The sequence below is a fragment of the Pelodiscus sinensis genome, chromosome 18 (assembly GCF_052426305.1).
Source record: "Pelodiscus sinensis isolate ZL-2025 chromosome 18, ASM5242630v1, whole genome shotgun sequence".
NCBI lineage: Eukaryota > Metazoa > Chordata > Testudines > Trionychidae > Pelodiscus > Pelodiscus sinensis.
Genome location: NC_143069.1, coordinates 19,310,863 through 19,334,651, shown reverse-complemented (window position 1 = coordinate 19,334,651; position 23,789 = coordinate 19,310,863). Strand labels below are relative to the sequence as shown.

The window sequence follows — 23,789 nt, the reverse complement described above, 5'->3', positions numbered from 1 at the left end:
CGACAGAAGGTGTTATTGCATGTAGGGTTGTGTCTAGACTACAGGGTTTTGTCGACAAAGCAGCTTGTTTAGTCGACAGAACTGAATGTGTCTAGACGCTCTTTGTCGACAGAAGTTTTGTCGACAGATACTGTCGACAAAACTTCTGTCGACAAAACCCTGTAGTCTAGACGTACCCAAAGAAAAGTCCTAGACTAGCGATCACCAACATTATGCATTTTGGTAATAGATATGAAAGGTAGATGTTATGTATTATTGTCTGTATTTATATCTTGCTAGAAGTTTAACATAACCAAATTAGCTTGTAGATTCCAATTCCTTTTCATGTCTTAATTGCCTTAATTATATGCAACTGTCTTCAGTTAACCTTAAGATCAAAGATAGAAGATAGTACAAGAAAATAGTTTGTACATTGCCTTCAGCTTAACTATCTGTGTTGTAATGGAAGACTACGATCGGCTAATTACTTTATGTGAATGACTATCACCCATTTACCAGTGTATGCGTAGGAAATAGAAAATTAACTTCAAAACAAAGTACGACAGGAGATCTGCATGACCTATTCTTTCTCAGGGAGAGATCCTGCTTCGACAATTTCTGTGAGGAGGCTTGCCAACCGGCTAGAATAGCTATAAAAGACAAGTTATGGGACTGATCTTCTCTCTCCAGTCTGCTTAAACTTTGAACAGGGGACGTGTAAGCCATAGGACATAGATCTTCCAAATAATTATTTGGAATAGTCTGGGAAATGCATGGAAAAACTAACAGCCTTTGCATCTAAACTGGCTTTGGATGTTGACCGGTTAGCATGATTCCAGAGAGACTTTTACAAGCCAGCCGTTTATTCCACCATGGTTGTGATCCTGAACTATGAAAAGTGAAAGTCATTTTAACAAATATCTATCACTTAACCATTTGTAACTCTCTTCTTTTTCCTTTTAACAACAAATCTGATATTCCGTTATTAAGGATTGGCTGATATTTAGGGAAGACCTGTGATTCATATTAACCTAAGGATAAGTGTCTAGTCCTTTGTGATTGGTGATTATATTAGACTTAGTTGTCTAGATGGGAACCAAGGTCTGGAATGCCTAAAGGGTACTATTGTTTGGTATTTTGTTAACCAGAGTAGAAGCTCTTTTCTTACTGGTTTGGTGAATCTAATTATAAAATCACTAGTCTGGGGAACTGCCTGCCCTGTTTCTTACAGTCTGGCCTGAGTGCTGTCACAGCACTATTATGGAAACCTTTCTCTTATGGAAGCAGAGGGATCTTACTCACTTTGAGGCCCCAGCTGCAGGCCTAGTAGAATTTCTCATGCATTCACGTTGAATGTCAGATTTGATAGAAGTTGGGAAGTCAGCTCAAGGAAGAGTAGAACTATACTCACTGTGCTATTAACTATCTCCTGATAGGCAGTTAGCAGCCAGACACTGGCCTGCAAGGCCCTTTCTCTCTCCCACTCCTGCCCTGAACTGAGCCAGGTCTCTAGTAGCTGTTGGCAAAGCAGGAGAATGGACAAAGTTAGTACCAGAAAATCCCTCCCAAACGTTTCTTTTAAATAGGTTTGATTGTCACTAAAATCCCTCTCCAAAGCATTTAACTTCCATATAGCAAAAGATTTATATGTCTCCAAAAAGAGACCCTTGTCTATACAAGTCCCAGGGACCAGATTCACCTCTGGTGTACGTAACTCCATCAAAGCCAAAGGAGTTACATGAGAGATGAGTCTGGCTCTGTGTATGTGAGGGCTTCTGTAGACTGTCTGATGGCAGCTGTCTAGCACATTGCATGCAGTTTGGGGTCCGGTGCTGTGTTCTCTTTCCTGGACAGCTTCTCCCATGCTGAGTGGCAAATGACAGAGAGGAGCATTTCTTTTTATTTAGAGCAGAGAAGTCTCCCCAGCCCAGCTCCTTTTATAACTTTATTTTCATACCAACGTTGCACCTAACTCCCCTCCCCTCAGCTCTTCAAACTATTCTGTTTATGTCTGAAGAGCAGGAAGTCTTTGGTGAATGAGTTTCCATACACAGAGCTTAACTCAATACTAATTCATTCCTTTTACGAGAGGTGATCAGTTCTCACTGGTCCTCTTGAATTTGGTTACTGCGCTGATGATTTTCTTTCCTGTCCATGTAGTGTTAACTATACTGGAAAAACTAGATCTCAGTCCACCACTGGCATAAAATGTCCCCTGCTATGAGATAGATACATAGCATTTACTAGCTAGTGGGAAAACACTGGCTGTAGAATCGGTGTCTATTTCTTACAAAGCCTTTCTGAATATTGACCTAGGAGAGCTTTTCCATTGCATTAGGAGTGCACAAATCATAAAATCATGGATTAAGGATGGAAGGGAGCTCAGGAGGTCATATAGTCCAACCCCCTGCTCAAAGCAGGGCCAGCCCCAACTAAATTATTCCAGCCATGGCTTTGCCAAGCCTGGCATTAAAAACCTCGAATGATGGAGATTCTTAAGGGAAGAGAATAACAGAAACACCTAACTGGTGGGTCAGAACCCAGGCTTAGGAAAACCCCAGCACAAGGGGACACAAAGAAGATGGAGAGAGGCTGTTCTCAGTAGTGACAGATGACAGAACAAGAAGCAGTGGTCTCAAGTTGTGTGTGGGGGGGTGGATCTTAGGAAAAACGATTTCACGAGGAGGGTGGTGAAGCACTGGAATGGGTTACTGAGGGAGGTGGTGAGATCTCCATCCCTAGAGGTTTTTCAGTCCCAGCTTGACAAAGCCCTGGCTGAGATGATTTAGTTGGAATTGGTTCTGCTTTTAGCAGGGGGTTGGACTCGATGACTTCCTGAATTCTCTTCAAGCCCTATCGTTCTATGATTCTATAAAAGAGTTCCCTGAACTCTTTTCAAAAAAATTTTCAAAAAAGAACATTTCTTCTTTTTATCTCTGAGGAGAGCCACTCAGACTCTGCCCAGTGGAAATAAATATGCAGAACCTAGAGGGAGCCATTCTGTTTGTTCTGATGCCCCAAGCAGCTTGATCATTCTGTGCATAGTGAATGTGAGTCTATCTATAGGCTAAATTCTGTTCTTCCTTACACCAAACTAAATATTGATCAGCTCTACTGATTTCAGTTTAAATAAGAGCAAATGTGGCCTGATGAGAAAGAGTTGCCTCCTACTTTCTTTGAGATGGGTAGGATGAAAAAGAGGCAGTTGGTGAGTACTGCCATAAGCTCCCACTTGGTAGCTAAAGGGCCAGGCAGAGCTAAGATCCTCAACAACTTACTGTAAAGTTAATGTATATCATGGATCCCATCATGGAACTCTGTGTCTGGAGTCCATGACTCTGCCCATAGCTGGAAATACCCATTGAAAAGATTTTGAACTAGTACACATAGAACAGAGAATGACGTGTGCAGCAAACTTTTCCAGGTTCTAGACATCTTGATGTAGGCTGCATAACTTCAGTGTTTTGCTAATAGTTTATGTATGCTTCAGCAGCCACAGGATTGGGCACCATTGTGTTCTTTGGAGAGTCTATTTATAAAAAAGATGTGCTTCCTTATACAAGAGCATTTCACTGAAAGATTGTGTTGTCAGAATTTTCACTGACTTGCCCGAGGTCTAAGTAATGTAGGTCGCACTGTCAGATATAAATATCCAGAATCAGATTCTGGTCTCTGTTACACTTGTGTAAATCCAAAATAATGCCACTGAAGTCAGGGGCATTACCCTGGTTTTACACGAATATCACTGATCAGATTCTAGCTCTAATCCTTCAGTCCAGCTGCATCCTTGAGCATCCAAAGCTCCCACTGAAGTCAAGGGGAACAATCAGCATGCCAGAATGGCAGAACTGAGTCCTAAGTGTTAAGAACTCTCCTTACCAGATTTCTGGTGGACACATCGAACTCTCCGAATACATAGGCGACCATATCCCCTGCTGCACAATTCTCCACACTTCCTGAACTGAGCAGCTTCAGGACAAAATGGAGAGCTGCCATCCTCACCTGCAAGGGTAGAGATTATGCACGAGTTATTATTATCTCTTCTGCATGCAATATGAGACAGGATATGAGAGTCCTTTTGCTTTTTCTTTTATCTCTTTGGAATAGTGGCTGAAGTACAAATGATTAACACATCTGTTATGTAAATTCCTTGCAACACTGGCTACAGAAGTACCATGCAAATGCCAGTTTTCACTTTCAGGTGACACTGTAATTAGGAAAAAGGCAGCATTTTCTCCTATAAATGGAAACAAACTTGTTTGTCTTAGTGTCTGGCTGAACAAGAAGTAGGTCTGAATGGACTTGTAGACTCTAAAGGTTTACATTCTTTCATTACAGTTAACAAAAAATATCTACATTTGTAAGTTGCATTTTCACGCTAAAGAGATTGCTCTACATCACTTCTATGAGATGAATTGAAAAATATTATTTCTTTTGTCATTTTTACAATGCAAATGTTTGTTATAAAAATAATATAAAGTGCATAGTACACACTTGTCATTGTGTTGTAATTGAAATCAATATATTTGAAAATGTAAAAAACCACAAAAATATTTAATAAATTTCAATTTTTAATCGCATTAATTTTTAGTTAACTGTGATTAATTGAAACCCTATTAATAATCTCAGCCTAAAAATGTGTCTCGTTGCCAGACTCTCCACTGAGTGAAATACTTCCCAGATATTAACAGCAATACCACTATTCCACACACAATCTTACCTTAGCACTCTGATCACTGAGAGCAGATTTCACTGCCTTCACAATCAGAAACTTTCTAACTCTTGTCTCAGGCACTGAAAGATAAGGAGAAGTGTGCAATATAGTATATCTTTGTTCCAAACACTCATGCTCCACATTAGAATGTGTCCTGTGCCCTATTTAAGAGTACTACCAAGCTTCACTCATATACAGAATCAGCGGGGAAAATATAGGACCAGACTCTGATCTCAGTTACACCAGTCTAAGTCTGAAGTATTTCCACTTCTGTAAATAGCACCATCATACTATCCTGATGGAAATATTGTGAGAGAGTTAGACAAATGGAGGTCAGTGAAGTTAGTCTGTGTTTACCACCAGTATAGCAGAATTCGGAATCTATTCTAGAGTGTCTAATACTTATTCAGTCAGGAGTACTATTTTGTTTTTATCTCATTATTATTAACATGCATCCGCCACAAGATTACATTTGTATTTGTACCTTGAAAATATTTTAGGCTACATTCAGCACTTAATTAACCCTGTTGATTTCTGTGTGACCACATGGGAGTAACTTAGAGCAGCACTGGGTCCCTTTAGTGAATTTCCAACCCTCTGGTGAGCATGCATCTAAAAGGGTGTCGCAAGGAGAAGGGAGAAAAATTGTTCTCTTTGGCCTCTGATGATAGGACAAGAAACAATGGGCTTAAATTGCAGCAAGGGAGGTTTAGGTTGGACATTAGGAAAAACGTCCCAACTGTTAGGTTGGTTAAACACTGTGAAAAATTGCCCAGGGAAGTTGTGGAATCTCCACCACTGGAGATATTTAAGAGCAGATTGGATAGACACCTATCAGGGATGATCTAGACAGTGCTTGGTCCTGCCATGAGGGCAGGGGACTGGACTTGATGACCTCTCAAGGTCCCTTCCAGTTCTAATAATCTATGACTATATGACTCTATGTGTTGCAGCAGGGGCAGATGACCGTTTTGCGGGGCCCCGGGCAGCATAATTCCGCGGGGCCCCCCTTTGCCACGGCGCATGCACAGTGACGCCATGCTCATGCGCGGTGGCACCACGGCGCGTGCGCGGGGCTTTTTGAAGCGCGGGACCCGGGGCGGCCACCCCGCTCGCCCTGCCCTATATCCGCCCCTGTGTTACAGATCCTCTGTGCCCCATTTGCAGAGATGATGAGTATGTTATAGCCCTACCATGCCTGCAAAGCCTTGGTTCTTTAGATCAACCTATAGCAGCTCATGCTTTTAGCTCTGGATGTCCCCAACTCAACCCCCAGCACGATGGCGATGATCGCAGCAGTCACAGTTACTCCTGTGTTACTTACAGTCAGCACCAATAATAGCTGTGAGCAGATTCAGGGTTGCCACACGAACAGTCTCATTCTCAATCTTCAGCTGCGAGTGCAGAAATGCTATGAGGTCATCAGGAGAAGAACGGGCTGCAAAGGAAGAAATCACATCCTCACTAACAACTGAAAGCTCATTCTTACCACACCTACAAAAGAAGGAAGTTACAAGGAAACTACTGTGTAATTTGGAGTCTCTTCCCCTACCTAGCAGTAGGATACAATAGCACAGCTCCATTTGATTTTCCATGATGAGCTGCTGAGTTGGAGAACAGATCTGTGGGAAGAAGAGAAGTGATCAAAGGAAAACTAATCAGAACAAGCAACTGAAAAGAAGATGCTCAATTAATTTCTAAGCACTCACTTCCTACCTTTCCAAATAGAGCTCTGAAGCCAAAAGAAATGGTACTGACTGCACAACAAGAATCAGAAACAATGACCGAGACACTGGATAACAGAAGTTCATGCTTTCAAAGTGTTTTTAGCAGCAGAGCTAATTGAATCAAGACTTGACCCTTGGTAACTGGTTCAAATGGTTAATTATTCCACCATAAAAATGTAGGCCTTATTTGCAGTCTGAATTTGTCCAGCTTCATTTTCTAGTTATTGGCTCACGTTATGCCTTTCTCTGCTAGATTATTACATATGTTTCCCCACATAGATATTATAGACTGCAATTAAGTCACCCTGTCACAGGATAGGTCCTCCCCATTTGGATGGGATCAGTTTTTACTATCTAACTCTAACTCCCTCTAATAACTGGCTTATGCTAAAATTGCTTTACAAACTGAGCTGGATTTTAGCTAATAAAATGAGACCACTATCTGCTTATTCTTAAGCCAGCAGAAACCAATAAGGCATGAGAAGGTCTCCGGGCTCTTCACTAGCATTCAAAAGATGTTTATTCTTAATATGCTTCAGATCTGCTGTGCTTAAGCTCAAGTGATACAAGAACAAGTTCCCCTCACCCGGTCGTGCAGAGCACTGCAGATGGCTTGAAATTTCCCTTCAGGTAGAAGGATCTTATATTCACCAGAGACTTCCAAGAGCTGCCTCAGACTCTACAACAGAGGGTGAAAGTTAGAAGGTGGGCATACAAAGGAGCAATATGCAATGACTGAAGCAGGTTCATGGAATTCATAGATTCCAAGGCCAAAAGGGATGATTGTCATCAACTAGTCAGGCCTTCTGTATGACACAGGCCTTAGAAATTGCCAAAATAATTCCTAAAGCAGAACTTTCAGAAAAAAATCCAATCTTGATTTTAAAATGATCCCCTTGACTCTTGGTAAATGGTTTGAATGGCTAATATCCCACCACTGAAAAGGTAGACCTTATTTCCCATCTGAATGTCTCCTGTTTCAGTTTGTAGCCACTGGATCATGTCATGCCTTTCTCTGCTAGGTCATTACATATATTTCCCCATGCAGATATTATAGACTGTAAGTAAGTCACCTGTCACAGGGTAGGTCCACCCTGTTTGGATGGTATCAGGTTGTGGAGGAGTTAAAGAACTAAGGCAGCCCAAGTGACCTAGTCTCCCCAACCACCATAGCAGGCCTGGTTCTTAGAGCAGCATTGCCTAATAGTCAGGGTCAGTGCAGCAGCCCTTTAATGAGGCTCTTCAGCTCAATGACCCAAGCCCTTCTAGGTACGACCGTGCAACCTAGTGCTCAACCACCCTTTGGGGCAAACCAGTGTTGCCTAGTGGCCAGCCCTTCTCCACCAGGCTCTACCTACTCCACAGGGTCCCAGCCCAGGGCCTTGTCTTGCAGCTCAATGGGGTTTCTTCCAAAACATGCAGAGTCAAAGACTAATACCTCAACTCAATAATGCTTAGTTCACATAGATTGCTTCCCACCATTCTTCTGCAGCAGGTCATCTCAGTAACTCCGTGGTCTCTCCTCCATCTGTGGCATTGGATGTCTGTGGGGGGGTCAACTGGAACCACAGGCTGGCTGGTTTCTGCATCCTAGGGCACTGGCAGTCCCTCCACAAAAGCCTGCAAAGCACCTCTGCTCCCTTCAGCTGTCAGCCTAGACAGAACTGAGCTGCTCCCTTTTATATCCTGGTTCCAGTTGGAGCATTCCCAGCAAGTATGAAGGGGCATAGCCCACAGATCATGATTAGCCCCCGCTGAACCATGCATGGGGGGTATCCTCTGTCACAAACACTCCCCCTTAAGAGGGTGTCCATTGGTGGACCTTCCTCTTCATCGTCTCCTTCCACTTGGGAGAAGTCTGTGTTTGCATGAGCCTTCCCTGGCCCAGCGTAACATACAGAAGTCATAGGGTTGGAGCGGGAAGTACTACCTCATGATTCAGGCACTGGTGTCCTTCATGTTATTAATCCATCTGAGGGGTGCATGGTTGGTGACCAGTTGAAAGGGCTTCCCCAGTACAGAATATCCCAGGGTATGTCTACACTACAGCGCTAATTCGAACTAACTTAGTTCGAATTAGTTAATTCGAACTAAGCTAATTCGAACTAATGCATCCAGACTAAAAAAACTAGTTCGAATTAGCGTTTTGCTAATTCGAACTAGCATGTCCACATTAAGTGGACCCTGAACCGGGGTTAAGGATAGCCGGAAGCAGTGCCGGCAGGGCATCAGATGAGGACTTAGAGCGTGGAGCTGCTGCCTCAGGCTAGCCGAGGGCTGTGCTTAAAGGGACCCGACCCCCACCCCGGACAGACAGTTCTCAGGGGTGCCCCTCTTGCAAAGCAGTCCTGGCTTGGAGTGCTCTGAGTGCCCACACTGGGCACATCACAGCACTCGGCCATCAGCCTGGCTGTACTTGCCGCAGGCTGCCATCTGGGGAGAAGGAGCAATTGGGGGGCTGCAGGAGAGCTTCCACCCCCAGAAGCACGCAGAGCCAGCCCAGTCCTCCCCATCGGGGGCTCGTACCCCATTCCTCCGTCACCTCCTTCCACTTACCCTTCCCTAGCCCCCCTTCCTGATGTACAAAATAAAGAAAACGTGTGGTCAAAAAGAGAATCTCTCTTTATTGAACAAAACTCGGGGAGACTGGGAAAAGGAGGTGGGAGAGGGGAAGAGAGAGGGTGGGAGAGGGGAGGGCAACTACAATGATCAGAGGTTTGGAACAGGTCCCATATAAAGAGAGGCTAAAGAGACTGGGACTTCTCAGCTTAGAAAAGAGGAGACTGAGGGGGGATAGGATAGAAGTCCATAAAAGCATGAGTGGGGTGGAGAGGGTGCATTAAGAAAAGTTCTCCATTAGTCCCCATAATAGAAGGACTAGAGGACACCAAAGGAAAAGGATGGGTAGCAGGCTTCAAACTACTAACAGAAAGGTGCTCTTCACAAAGCAAAGATTCAACCTGTGGAACTCCTTGCTGCAGGAGGTTGTGACGGCTAGAACTAGAACAGAGTTTAAAGAGAAGTGAGATAAAGTGATGGAAGTTGGGTCCATGGAGTGCTACTAGCCAGGGGGTAGGAGTGGTGTCCCTGCCCAAAGTTTGTGGAAGACTGGAGAGGGATGGCACGAGACAAATGGCTTGATCACTGTCTTCGGTCCACCCCCTCCAGGGTCCCTAGGGTTGGCCACTGTCGGCAGACAGGCTACTGGGCTAGATGGACCTTTGGTATGACCCAATACGCCCATTGTAAGCTCAGGGCTCAGGGTTGGGGGTCTCAGTGGACCACCTTCATTTTCATGCACACCTGCTCCTAGGTGGCCAGGCTGGCAGCTCTCCTGCCCTAGACGGCCACTTTCCTGTGCCTAGTGCGGAGGTCGTGGACGAGGTCCATGATGTCCGCACTAAACCAGGCGGGTGCGGTCCTGGGCAGGCCCCCGAGAGCCGCCAGCCTGGTCCCGGGAAGAGGGGGATGGCTGGGTGGCAGCGGGTGGCTGGCTCGAGCCGTGCCAGGTGCAGGGTCTGTTAGCTGGGTGCTGGCCAGCCTGTGCCCCTTTAAGAGGTCCGGGGCCGGAAGGGGGGCAGACGAGTTTCTCTGGTGTTGGCCAGAGTGACCACCAGGGAAACCTGGGGAGGGCTAGCCTCCCACTAGTTTGAATTAAGGGGCTACACACCCCTTAATTCGAACTAGTAAGTTCGAACTAGGCTTAGTCCTCGTTCAATGAGGTTTACCTATTTCGAACTAAGCACACCCCTAGTTCGAATTAAGTTCGAACTAGCGGAGCGCTAGTGTAGCACCTATCAAAGTTAATTCGAACTAACATCCGTTAGTTCGAATTAACTTTGTAGTGTAGACATACCCCCAGGGTGTAGATCACCCACTTGATGGCCAGGGCCTCCCTTGCTATAGTAGGGCGGCAGGTCTCTCAGGAGAACAGCTTGCAGCTGAGATAAAGGATCTGGTGCTCCTTCCCACCTATTTCTTGAGATAGTACCACTCCTGGTCCTACCTCCGAGACCTCCATTTGAAGGATAGAAGGCTTTGTGAAGTTGGATGGGATAGGACCAGCTCTTGGTTCAGCTGTTTTCACAGGGCCTGGAAGGCTTCCTCACAGTCTTCTGATTACTGGACTTTCTGTGATTGGGTGTTCTTCATCAGGTCCAATAATAGGGTGCCCAGTGTGATGAAGTTGAGTACTAAGCAGCCACTGTGTCTGAAGTATTGTGGCACCTGTTTCTTTGTCATGGAGGTGGGGCAGTCACACAAGCCTTAGACCTTATTTATCAAGGAGCTATAGTTTTCCCCTTCCTACTGTGTTCACTAAGATGGCACTTGGCTGGATTCACAGTGAGTCCTGCATCTATTGGGGCTTACAATACCTTGCTAAGATGTCAGAGGTGTTTCCCCCAGCTGGTGCTGTGGATGACAATATTCTTAATGCACACGGCTGTATATTGCATATATGTTTGCAATATTTGGTTCATGAGCTGCTGAAAAGTGGCTGAGGCTCTGTGCAGCCCAATGGCATCCTGCTGAATTGCTATAAGCCAAGCAGGGTGTGGAAGGCACTCTTCTCACAGGAAGCCGGTATCAGGGGTATCTACCAATATCTGTTGGTCAGTTCTAGTGTGGAAATGAACTTTGCATTTCCCACTGTATTCCTCCTTGAGATTTCCCCATGTATGCATCCCAGTATCACTTCAGCTTTTTTGGCCACAGCATCGCATTTGTAGGTCATGTTCAGCTGAGTATTCACCAAGTTTCCCAAAATATTTTTCAGAGTTACTGTTTCTCAGGAAGCATCCCTCAACATGTATGTATCACCTACATTGTTTTGTTCCTAGATGCATCTATTTACATTCAGCCATATTTAAATGCACATTTATTGTTAGCATCCAGTTTACCAAATGATCTATATCACTCTGAATCAGTGAGTTGTCCTTTCCATTATTTACCACTCCCCAATGTTTATTTCATCTGCCAATTTTATCAATGATGATTTTATGTTCTCTTCCAGGCTATTGATAATGAGATGACAGTCTAACTCCTTCCTGTACCTACACACTTTTCTTCTTTGCTGCTTGAAGCTTCCAGGATACCTCTGATAAAATCTACATATTTTACTACATTTAGGCTCTTGTGTAGTCCTTTGATACTTTTAGTCAAGTCCATGAGACATTGATTCCCTCAAAGTCACGGGCATTCCAATCCCAAAAGCAACCACATATTCTGGACCAGAAAGCCAACATAGATTGGGAGTAAACCATGGAGGAAGTGGGGAGGCGGGAAGGGCAGCAGGGTTGTGGCCCTGGATTTGCTGCTTGGCTTTTACTGAGCCAGCTCACAGAGACTGAGCATGCTCAATCATACTACTGAAGCCAACTGCCCTCACTCCATCCTCTCACTATCAGCAGACAAGAGTTACCTTGGTCATGTGATACTGAGGGTAGATGAAATAAGAGAGACAAGGTGGGTGAGATAATATCTTTAATTATATTATCTCACCCACCTTGTCTCTCTAATGTCCTTGAACCAACACAGCTACAACAGCCCTGTACACAACGGTAGATGAAATAGACAGTGATTTTATATCTATCTAGTTATAGAATCTAAAGCAATGCAATTCAGGCCTTCTTAGTATTAATTTTCAGCTACTGGCAGTTTACTTAATACTGCCCAGAGACAACACACAGCAGCCCCTGCTCTGAGGAGTTTATTTATAATCTAAAAGAGAGACACAGAGTTGATAGGATGTTCCAGTAAATCACAAGGAGGGAGTATCTTATGGGGGAGGGGGAAGGGAACAGGTGTTTTGTTTCTTACCTCCTTATCATCTCCAGAAACAGAAGATACTTTTCATGAGAGGCTTTTACCTACAAAACTTGTCACCTGGGTCACCATGTCTATAAAATCAAGACTTGTGTGTTTATCTATTATCTATGAAGTCACTATGTAGACCAGGAAACGCCACTGGTAGCAGCTAGTGCAGTTCACCTATGCGCACACATTGATAGTTATTTTAATAAGTATCTCACCTTGGTGACATGAAAAACATTAACATCCTCTTTATATTGCTCAAGGAGCCATGGGATCTGTTCGAACACCTTATCTTGATGCTCTTCTTTATGCAGGAGGAGGCTCATCATAGTACCAAGGGCTTTGATAATGGCCTGCATGAGCTACATAGAGACACAGAATTTAAGTTCCTACAAATTCATTCAATATCATGCAATGGGCCCATCTTTTCTACTTCTGACGAGTGCAATTTCCCTTTTCCACTGTTGAAACAGCCCTATCTCAATATTTCCTGGTAAAGAGTTAAGACTCATGGGCTTCGTCTACACTGGCATGATTTTCCGAAAATGCTTTTAACGGAAAAGTTTTCCGTTAAAAGCATTTTCGGAAAAGCACGTCTAGATTGGCAGGATGCTTTTCCGCAAAAGCACTTTTTGCGGAAAAGCGTCCGTGGCCAATCTAGACACGCTTTTCCGCAAAAAAGCCCCAATTGCCATTTTCGCGATCGGGGCTTTTTTGCAGAAAACACTACTGTGCTGTCTACACTGGCCCTTTTGCGCAAAAGTCTTTCGGAAAAGGACTTTTGCCTGAACGGGAGCAGCATAGTATTTCCGGAAAAGCATTGACGATCTTACATGAGATCGTCAGTGCTTTTCCGGAAATTCAAGCAGGCAGTGTAGACAACTGGCAAGTTTTTCCAGTCTAGACACAGCTATGGTGTTGGTTTCAGAATTATATTCTACTGCACCTCACAACTTTCCCAAGTGGGATATTTCCCCAGATTAGTATGCACACTAAACCAACTCATTCCTGCTGTAACTCTACTGGAACTGAATAGACATCTGCCAGGAATGAATTTAGCCCATTCTCCTATATTCATCTGCATGTCAGGTGACAAAACTGGAATCTATGTACACTATGTACAGACAGAATTTCCATGAGATTGTGACATTATAATCTTTTTTAAATGTTTTACATCATACTCCGTTCTATCCCAAAGAACCTGCCATTGAACTCCATCATCACAAAGAGTGCCATACACAGAGAATTTAACAATACAATTTCTCATAAAGGTTTAGAAAGCCTACAATTCTCACCTCCAAATCTTCACATGTGGTCCATTTGCTTGTCACATGACGATAGAGGGGAAGAATTTCATCACAGAATTGAGATTTACCCATTTTGGGAAATGGCCACCTTTCCCAGTTACTAAAATATACATTTACTGCCCTTGACCATTTTTCCAGAACTGCATGGAAGGAAAAAAGACAGGCAATATGAAAAGGATGCACTAGTAATAAGGATACGTTGTTTTATCAGTGAAGACACCCAGGCTTGTAGTTTATTACAATTCCATGCCCAATTCAGGAACAGCTGATGAAATCCAATAACAGTTTTGAATGATTTCTCTTCCCTCCTTTCCGTTTCTTGTTTCTCAAAAGGCTTTCTTCTCTTTTGTCTCTCTCCATCTCTTTTTAATTCCCATCATTTGAAAACATATTTTTTTCTCCCTTGTTACCTCTTAATTAGAGATGATTGTAAAGGTAGTTGAAATTAAATTAAAAGTGTTTACTCTTGTTTTTTTTCAAAATTTCAAATTACAAAGATCATTCACATGTTTCAAAAATCAACAAATTTCAGCCACCTTTTTAGCTGCACAAAAACACTGAACACATCCTGATTAAAACTGTCATTGACATTTTTTCAGTTTAATATTCCATCAACTTGGAAAAAAATATGAAAAATGTAATACAAAAACAAAATATTTTGACCAGCTGTTTTCTGAATGATTCATGTCCTCTGCAGTTATTGCTTATTTAGCCCTAAAACTGTATGATTTCCTGTTGGGTTACAGTTTGTCTGAAAGATGTTCAGTGCCCCTAACTCCTATTAGCTATACTGAGATTTGACAGCATTTTGCCCTAAAATTAGATGCACCCGCTGCCCTTGAAAGGAAAATTAAGGCTCAATCCTATGTTCTATGAAGCTGATGGCAAAATTCCCATTGATCTCAAAGGTGCAGGATTAATCCCTTAGGCCTGATCTACACTAAAGGGGAAAGTTGACTTAAGGTACGCAACTCCAGCTATGTTAATTATGTAGCTGGAGTTGACGTATCTTAAATCGTGTTTTCAGACTGTCCACACAGTGGAAGGTTGACAGGAGTGTTATTCCTCATGAGAAGCAGGATTACCGGTGCCAACGGGAGCACCCACTCAGTTCGAATTAGTGGGTCTTCACTAGACCTGCTAATTTGGACCCTGGTGATCAACTGCAGCAGCATTGATCTTCTGCATAGTGTAGACGTGGCCTTACTTGAGCATCAACTAAAAAGCAAAGGAAGAGAGAAGTGGAGAAGACCAGAGGACAGAGAAAGAGGGTGAAAGGAGATGATAATTAAGCAACTAAAGAGGAGGAATGGGTGGAGGGGTGGAAAACGGGAAATTTTTAAATGTAATTCAGTCTGTTGCCTGCACATTCTCCCCCAGGAGTTTCCTGGCACATGGGCAGCATCAGCTTTTGTTTATTTTTAAAATAGCCACAAGTCATAAAGGGCCTGAACTTACAAATGCTCAGCACCTCCAGCAAAGTAAGGAGCACTCTCAACTCCACTGAGTGCCACAGGAGCATGAGGACTCAGCCCCTGGTACAATCCAGTTCAGAGCCTGTTTGTAACGATCAGTCACTTAACTCTGTACCAAGGCCCCTAAATATCTATTTTGGACATCTGCAATAAGTGCTGGCACTTACCACCACAAAATGCTTGCCTCAGCCTGCTCTCGTCGTCTAACATCCGCATGGAGCTCATGCCGTACAGGGTCATTCCCACAAAAGGAATGCACTTGAGTGCTGAAAAGAAGGACCAGAAGAAAAGGAAGAGAGACAATTGACTGTTATCTGCCTTCTTACTATCGCATTTAGAAACACCGCTGGGTCGGATGCTATGGGCTCCTAGGTCATTTTGTGCTGCGTACACAAATGATAAGGCAGAAGTAAAAAATCAGTGGGGGATTTACCCTGAGGAGGAGCATTCTCCACCAATGTGCAGCTGTGCCAGATGCCCAATCCTCTCCCAGAGTAGGAGAGAGAGCACTGGGAAGGGATGAGAAATGGAATGGAGAAGAGCTCCACTAGACCTGATTTTCCTCAATCCTGTCCTTTAAGAACTTCAAATGGGGCATAAGAGCTTGCACCTTGGTGTGGATAGCTCATGGTCTAGCAACTGGAACCAGCCACAGCAGTTCATCTCATGCCCCCCAAATAGCACTCTGTGTAGCTGTACAGAGTGTGAACCTCTGTCCTTAAATGGAAGACAATAACTTTGAAACAAAAGATGGAAGTTGACATACGATAAGCTGATGATAGGTTGCCCAGCGTAATCAAAGTGAACACGTCAGACAGCTTCAGTGGATTCAGATGACATTGAAGCTCATACATCACCTCACTGAAATAGCAGCGTGCCAGAGCCACTAATGTGTTGCTCGCTGCCACTTTTAGTTCATTTGTTGCGTCCTTAAAAAATACAAAAAGAGAGAGACTGAAGTGATTAAAGCCAACTACACCAGCCAATGCTGCTCAAATGAATCAAGTTCTTATTTCTGTTTTCCACCCAACTTTCTGAGAACAGAATCATGAGTCATAAATAATCATTGAATCGTTTGCCTAAACACTTGTCAGCCTTTCAGTTGTTTACAAGCTGCTTAGACTATTCGCTATTAGCTATTTGTGGTGGATGATTGGCTATCATAGTGACATGATATTTTTCCCTCAGAGGAGGTGGGCAGCTTCAAGATATTCAGAGAATTTTCCTGAATAAACTATACCCTAAATCCAAATACTGCTTCTTTTGGAAACAGCTCCGATTCTGTTTAAAGGTTTCATCCTGCTGCTTAACACCATAGTATCAGAGCACCTTCCACACAAAATCAGTATCAATAATGAAATCCCTAGGAGACTTCACAAAATACTTGCTTGTTAAGAAGCGGTAGGCCTCTCTGCATCTGATATATGTCACAATATCCTGACCTTACAAAGCACTTAAGCACACGTGTAACTTGAACAAGATGAAACTAGTCACATGCTGCTTAGGACCTGGGATTTCTGGAGGACGGTGTGGGGATCTGTGGGCCCCTAGCAGTCATTAATCCTGGAGTTTCAGTATATAGTTTACAAACAATGTTTTAATTAGTTTAAGCTTTCATTCCTGTCATTAGCATATAGGGAAAACTAACTTACCTGAGTATCAGAGGGGTAGCCGTGTTAGTCTGAATCTGCAAAAGCAGTGAAGTGGGTCTTTGACCACAAAAGCTTATGCTCCAACACTTCCGTTAATCTAACTTACCTGAGTCTCTCGCATGTGCTTTGAGGCAAGTGTTATTATTTTGCTCAGTAGCCTTCTCTTTAGGACCTGGGCATCCTGCTGTAATACTTTCTCCAGGATACAGTAAATGTCTACTCTGTTTTTCTGGGGACAAAACATAAAAGAACAATTGGGGAAAATGTTTCCTTGATGACAATATAGTAATGCTATAAGCTAATATAGTAACGCAATATAGTAACACTTACGCTAATAAGCTTCTGCCCAAAAGAGTTTACAATCTAAACATGAAACAACTAGCCCAGGCTAAAAGAGCAGATCAATAGCCAGGAAAATAATTCAGGTCTTCTGATTCACTATCTGGAGTCCTCTCCACTAGACCACACTGATTCCACAGCCTGCATACTCACTCAAGTAACCCCTAGTCTTCATTTGTATAAAACTTGCTATGCCCTCCACAATCACCCCAGCTAGCAGCATTTCAGAAGAAGCTGAGCAATTTACACATTTTTTAATCAGAATAAGGGCCCTGCACTGCCCCCTTATCCAATTTCGTTTATTATTATTATTGTTGTTATTATTATTATTATTATTATTATTGTTGTTATTGTTATTATTAGCATCATGCCTTTTTTATCCACTCCAGACAGAATTTGTAAATACAATTATAAAATACCCAACTCCTGCAGTAAATCTTCCGCAGCTTTTAGGGAAAATTAGCTCAGGAGTTACCTCTACATTGACAGTAGCACACTTGAAGGTCTCTTTTATGGGGTCCATCAAAGTTCAAATTCACAGATGATACTAAATATGGAGGAGTTGAAGGTATGAGTTGTGACAGAGAAATAATAAAGAGGGGCACAGAGAAATTAGAAACCTGAGCAGAGCAAGACTGATTTCAGAGAACTGCAAACTAGCGCACCTAGAGAGGGGGTCAATATAACTGACATAATGAGAGGGAGAAAAGTGGGAAACAACAAGTGACCTGGAGTGACAGTGAAAAAAAAAGTCAGCCATCTGGGTTGGGTTTGTTACATACAGGAATCTTGTCATAAAGCAGGAAGACAACAGTTTCTCATTGTTCATCTCAGGTGTGACTGCTTCTGGCTTATTTCACTTTTTTGGCACCACATTCCCCAGAAAAGATCAACAGCTTGGAAGTAATTCAGGAGAAAATTTTAAAAAGTGCAGGGAGGCCAGCAGAACTGACTTTTAAATAAAGACCTGCAACCTCTATGGGATCTGACCTCATGCATCAGGGTGAGGTTGGGTGGGTGTAGGGGAGCCTGCCTTGACAATAAATGGCCACGTCTCCCTTTAACACGTGCGGATCTCTAACAAGCAAAACCCAGGCCTGTCTCAAGTCTGGTGCACATAAGCATGCAGGCAAGGTCATGGGAGAAGCTGTGAGAGGAAGGAATGTTTTGCATAACAATGCAGATGAAGCATGGTACGTGAGACTATGTCAAGAACACATGGCAAGCAATCTTGTACAGGTACTTCTGTTTCTGATAACCACAAATTACAGATGCAGCCATACAACTGTCAACTATGCACATAGCAGCAACATCCTGAGTGACAGGATGTACTCCAGATAGGGTATTGGGCATGTTCCATATCCTACACAATACGTAATCAATTGGTAAATATTATTAGAACAACCAAGTCTCGCTTTGCTATAAAATGGGCTTAGTAACAACAATCAGTGGGAGGGAATGAGCAGGATTGACCCACAGGTACTGCTCGATGTAACTAGAAGTAAATAGGCCCTTCACACCGGTGATCCAGTGCATGGGAAGAAAAGGAACCCTGACCTCCTGCCTGCTACTGTAGGTAGCATACGGGTGAAGTGTAAGTGAACTAGTCTTTCTTATTGTATTATAGTAGCTCTTTTATTAATTGCTTTTGCATTGCTTTGCACTATATTCTTGCTTTAGAATGTATGGCATTTAAGGTTTAAATTGTGTAGTAATTGTTTTTAAGGCTTGTAAAACTTAAACAACTGTCATAACTGCTTAAAGCTTGCAATAAATAAGAAAGTGGTTAAGTATCCCTGGAGTGTCCTGGTTTCTCTTGGATCTAAAATGAATCGTATCACATCACAGTGGGAAAACAACTGGACTCCCCTGGGCTCAGATCAGGTCAGCTCTCCTCCACAGAGTCAGCACAACCGTGACTGCCTACTCCAGCCAGCCACCACCTCCTTGCTGCATAGCATGCACTGTGGAGTGAGGATGCTTAGGAGTCAGTGTTTCTTACCCTGCAGCACGTACATTGCACAGCAGGGGGCAGTATCAGAGACCTAAAATTTAGACTTTAACATCAGGAAAAATGCCCCAGCTATAAGACATCTATCAGGTTATTACATCGTCTTCATTGGAAAGTGGTGGAAACCCAGTCACTAGGAGCTTTTAAAATTGGTTTGGCCCCAAAAAATGAAAAAGGCACTGCTGGGAAATTGGATGATCCAACAAGCCTTTCACATCTGTCTCCTGTGAGTCTATAACTCTGAATTCAGGCAGCTGAAGGTGTGAACTGCCTGCTAAGGTCATAAAGCACTTTGGAATGTTCAAAGCCAATGGTTGGCTACACATTCCAGTGGTTGTGCTTTTAAAGGATGCTGCTGCAAACTGCTATTATTACTGCTCTAGTGGGGAGAGGCTCTGCCTCTTTCCATTCATTTTTAAATGTAAGGAGGATTTTTAATTGAAAATCATAATTGATAACTTATGAATACAAGCGCCCCACACTATTCAAGCGAGCCAGAAATGAACTGCTTGTCTTGGCTTCCTGGTACTTGAAACTAAAATGCCTTCTGTGTTGACCCTTAATAGAGAAATGGACTTTGCTGGATGCGAGTATTAATAAAAGAAAAAGGGGTTTGGATTATTTAAGAACCCTTCAGAGCTATATCCCAATCATATGTCATTATAATTAAGAAGTGTTGTCTTGGGTTTAGAGCAGAGAGTCAGTTCACATGGGTTTTATTCACCATTCTTCTACTAACTCACTATGTGGTGTTGAGCAAGTTATTTAATTCCCCATGACACAGCCCATCAGTAAATGGGGATGTTTATCACTCTCCCAAAGGTGCTGTAAAACCTGATTCATGCGTAAGTAGGTAAGTGCTTTGAGGTTTTTGGATGAAGATGCTAAAGGAGGACAAAATACTGCTATAAGAGATTATAGATACCCCTACAGTGCACTTTTATAATCTACAGCCCATGTACTCCAGTGTGTACAAAAGGACAGTGCTCCTCTGAGTGTCTCTTTATTATATCATCCTGATCTGTAACAGAATTTTGCATGATGAGTTTTGCATGAAGACAGAAGGGTAAATACTGATTACACTGAAGGTGGGCTGAGCCAAGTTCTGTATTGAATTACTTCCATGAAGTCAAACAGAATTTGGAGTGGAAACATGGAAAACAGATGTGATTTGATGAAACTGCCCTACCTCATCCTGCTGAAGTTTTTCTAGCAGAACAGTCACAACGACAGCCAGTTTGGTCTCAGCTATCTTGACAATCTGAAGGGCAATAGAGGCCTTATCTTGATCGTCCATATGGTCCAGGAGGAAAACAACCTCGCTGTAAACAGCTGAAATTAAAGGAAAGGATTCTGCTGGTTATCATTGATATTGGGATTCAGGGCTTGTGTCTTTAATTCACTATCTAGTAAAGACTCTGTAGGAGACCAGACATGGTGATAAGTGGACCTGGGAATCATGCAAATCCTTTTCTTCCCTCATGGTGACCATGTCTGTTTGCAGAGCTATTGTGGGGGGACGGATTATAATAAGGAAAAGCTGTTCCTTTTAAATAAGATCCCCCCATAAAATAATCTTTTCCACCTTTACTATTAATTTAGGCATTTTGATAGCACACAGAATAATTTATAGCCAAGATTTTTAAAACTGGGTGCCTAAACTAAAACTCCTAAATCCTTATTAACACGCCTACATCCTGATTCAACAAATTAATCACATGCCTAACTCAATGCCAACAAATAAATCTAAAGTTAAACACATGCTGAAGTGTTTTGCTTAGTCAGGGTGTCATTTCCAAAAGTGCTGAGCACCCAGAATTACCTATGGATGGTGCAAAGAACTTCTAGGGGTTCAGTATCTCTTGAAAATCAAGCCACTTTTTAAAGACCCCACTGTATGAATTTAGAAGTCAAACTTTATGCACTCTGTTTTGAAAAAAGGCTTCAGTTTTATTTTATGGTAATTTAAATACTTGCAGAGAAGACACATGGAATAGGTATTTGTCCAGTTGCCTCTAGAGACCCTAAAAGATTTTCCCCCAATGCACAACATAAGAATATAAGAACGGCCGTACTGGGTCAGACCAAAGGTCCATCTAGCCCAGTATCCTGTCTGCCGACAGTGGCCAGCACCAGGTGCCCCAGAGAGGGTGGACAGAAGACAATTATCAAGCGATTTATCTCCTGCCATCCCTCTCCAGCCTCTGACAAACACAGGCCAAGGACACCATTTTATCCCCTGGCTAATAGCCTTTTATGGACCTAACCTCCATGAAATTATCTAGCTAGGTGTTTTCCATGGGTAGGGTGATTGCCCCATACCTTTATGTGAAGCCTCAGAGATTAAGTCTTGGTAAGTCTTGCTCACATAGTCAGGATCAGTGTTACCCGTAAATTGAGCACTTGGGTGGCAGTACATGCCTCAATGCACATAAAATGTATTCTACATGTAGAATTGGAGAGAACATTGGTCAGGATGCAATTGATCTCCAGATTTGAGGGTGGGGAGGAATTTTCCCTGGGTCAGACTAGCAGGGATTATTGTTTGGGAGGTTGGGAATTTGTCTTCTTCGGGAGTATGGGGCACTGATCAACCACCAGGATCATCAGGGCATTTCTGACCTAATCATTTCTCTACCATTGCAAAGGCCTCAGGCATTGGTAGCATTTCAGTTTCTCCTATCCTCTGTCTGCAGCACACAGCATCTTGGTCTCCTAGGCCTTGGCCACATCTACACAGCAGGGCTAAAGCAGAAATAAGCTACACAACTTGAGCTATCAAGTGTGCAGCTTAAGTTGAAATAGTTTATTTTGGCTTTTGGCGCTGTCTACACAGCAGGAAGTCGGGGAAAGAGCACTCTTCCTCCTACTTCCCTTACTCCCCATAAAATGCGGGTTATAGGAGTCGGAGAAAGAAGTCCTCCAGCTTGACATTATTTGACATTATGTTGAAATAATGGCTTGCTGTGTAGATGCGGACTATGTTATTTTGCAATAACATCAGTTATTCCAAATTAACACTGCTGTGTTGACATACCCTTCAAGAGTGACAATTTTTAGTCCAAGACAAGTTTTGGTTTCAGCATAGGGTTGCTAGGTGAAACGTAATGGTTTGTGACATACAGAAGATTAAAGTACATGATCGAATGACCTACCAGCCTTAAACTCTATGAAACTGTGAAATAGTTGATGTATTAATAAAATCAGGATTTTATCTCCCATGTGTCTCTCAGCAGAAATTCTCCTGGAGACTTAATATTTAACAAGAAATCTGAAATGCCATATTTATCTGTCTCCATTGTAACAGCATTCCAAGGCATGGAGGAGGAATTGATCAGAATTTACCCTTCCCATGAAAGATTGCTCAAGATTAGGCGATTACCCATCCTTACCCTTCGATTCCAACACCCAGATGCAGATGGAATCAGAACTGTAACTTACATTGCCCATAAAGTTGCAATAGTAATGGTGAAGGATTAAGAGCACTAGTGTTGCTAAGAAACGCTTTGTTATCCTCCATTTAATATGCTAGCTATCCACTTAATATCTTAAGTAGACAGCAGGTACATCTAGACTGCAGAGTTTTTCCAGGATAGCAGAGATATCCCAGAAAAGCTCTGCCACGTCCAAGGAATGCGTCTGCTTTTCCAAAAAAATATTGGAAAAGCAGACATGTTTTTTCAGCATCTCAGTAAACCTCGTTCTACGAGGCAGAAGGGATGTTCTGAAAGAGGCTTTTTTTCTGACATTTGGCCCAGTGTAGACGGGCCAACTGTCAGAAAAAAAGCCTCTTTCAAAAGAAAAGTGATAGAACTTTGTAGTCTAGACACAGTCAGCTAGAAGAGAAGTCCTTCTGTGTTTTCTCTTCTAATTTCTCCCATCTCTGATGCTTTGCACCACTAGATTTTGGCTCCAAGGATGCAGAAGTCATAAAATAAGGACCCATATTAACAACATAAAACAACTGGAGAAAGGAAAGAAGACCTTCCCCATAACATCCAATAGTGACACAGGTTGTCAGGAAAGTTTCCAGGTTCAGAGGCTGTAGGCCAGTCCTTCAACTCAAGTCAATTAAAAGGGAAGTCAGTAGAGGCTCACTGGATTTACAGCAGCTAATGATCTGGTCATAGAAATGGAGAATATTACACGTTTCTATGCACCCATGCTCTTGAATGTGTATGTGTGGCTACAGGTTGGATATAAAAAATACAATAGTGACCCTTACCTCTATCAATTACCTCCTGTTCACTCACAAATGTATTCATGGTTTAGTCTTTCCTCAACACCTTCTCTCAATCCTTTCTCCAACTAGCTCCAGTACTGAGAGATAGATGGCCTCTCAGTCTGTCAACCAGAACTTCCAGTTAAACTTACACAAGCACTATTGTGACATCCTTGTGACCTAAGCAAATTCCATAAACTGTTGATGACCAGGTAGGCACACAGGGACTCTGTCACTTTGCTGGAGAGAACTCTGGTTAAGATGACTTGTCACCTGTCTATGACTTTTACTAAAAATTGCCCTAAATAAATTTTAGGTGCTGGGGAAAGGCAGCACTCCAGCAGACTCCACTGCTCTGAGAGCAGGCTAGGGTGCCACTACTACTTCCACTCCAGGTGGGTGAACTGCCCAGGGTACCCTGACTGCTCTCCAACCAATGCTCCAGCACAGCATCTGGCCCCAGGGATGCCCTGAGATGTACCACGCCAACTACTGTGGAAGTCACAAAGGTCCCAGAAAGTCACAGAATCCATGATTTCTGTGATAGAA

General features: G+C 42.9%; 1 protein-coding gene across 1 annotated transcript; it reads right to left on the bottom strand.

Annotated features, from left to right (window-relative positions):
* Positions 1 to 16,695: 16,695 nt before the first annotated feature.
* On the bottom strand, positions 16,696 to 23,359 carry LOC149523273 (uncharacterized). Its single transcript, XM_089770291.1, has 3 exons — positions 23,244 to 23,359; positions 20,208 to 20,350; positions 16,696 to 16,897 (listed from the first exon to the last, which is right to left on the bottom strand). The coding sequence occupies exons 1-3, from the start codon at positions 23,281 to 23,283 to the stop codon at positions 16,766 to 16,768; spliced, it is 315 nt and encodes a 104-aa protein (XP_089626417.1). The 5' UTR covers positions 23,284 to 23,359; the 3' UTR covers positions 16,696 to 16,765.
* Positions 23,360 to 23,789: the final 430 nt, after the last annotated feature.

Bases quoted from the DNA above. Each gene is read 5' to 3' on its own strand.
- LOC149523273 (XM_089770291.1), bottom strand. From the start codon at position 23,283: ATGAATACATTTGTGAGTGAACAGGAGGTAATTGATAGAG. The intron at 20,351-23,243 runs GTAAGGGTCACT...CTTTAATTTCAG, and splicing joins ACAGGAGGTAATTGATAGAG to CTGTTTACAGCGAGGTTGTT. The intron at 16,898-20,207 runs GTAGGGCAGTTT...TTTTGTCCCCAG, and splicing joins AAAAACTTCAGCAGGATGAG to AAAAACAGAGTAGACATTTA.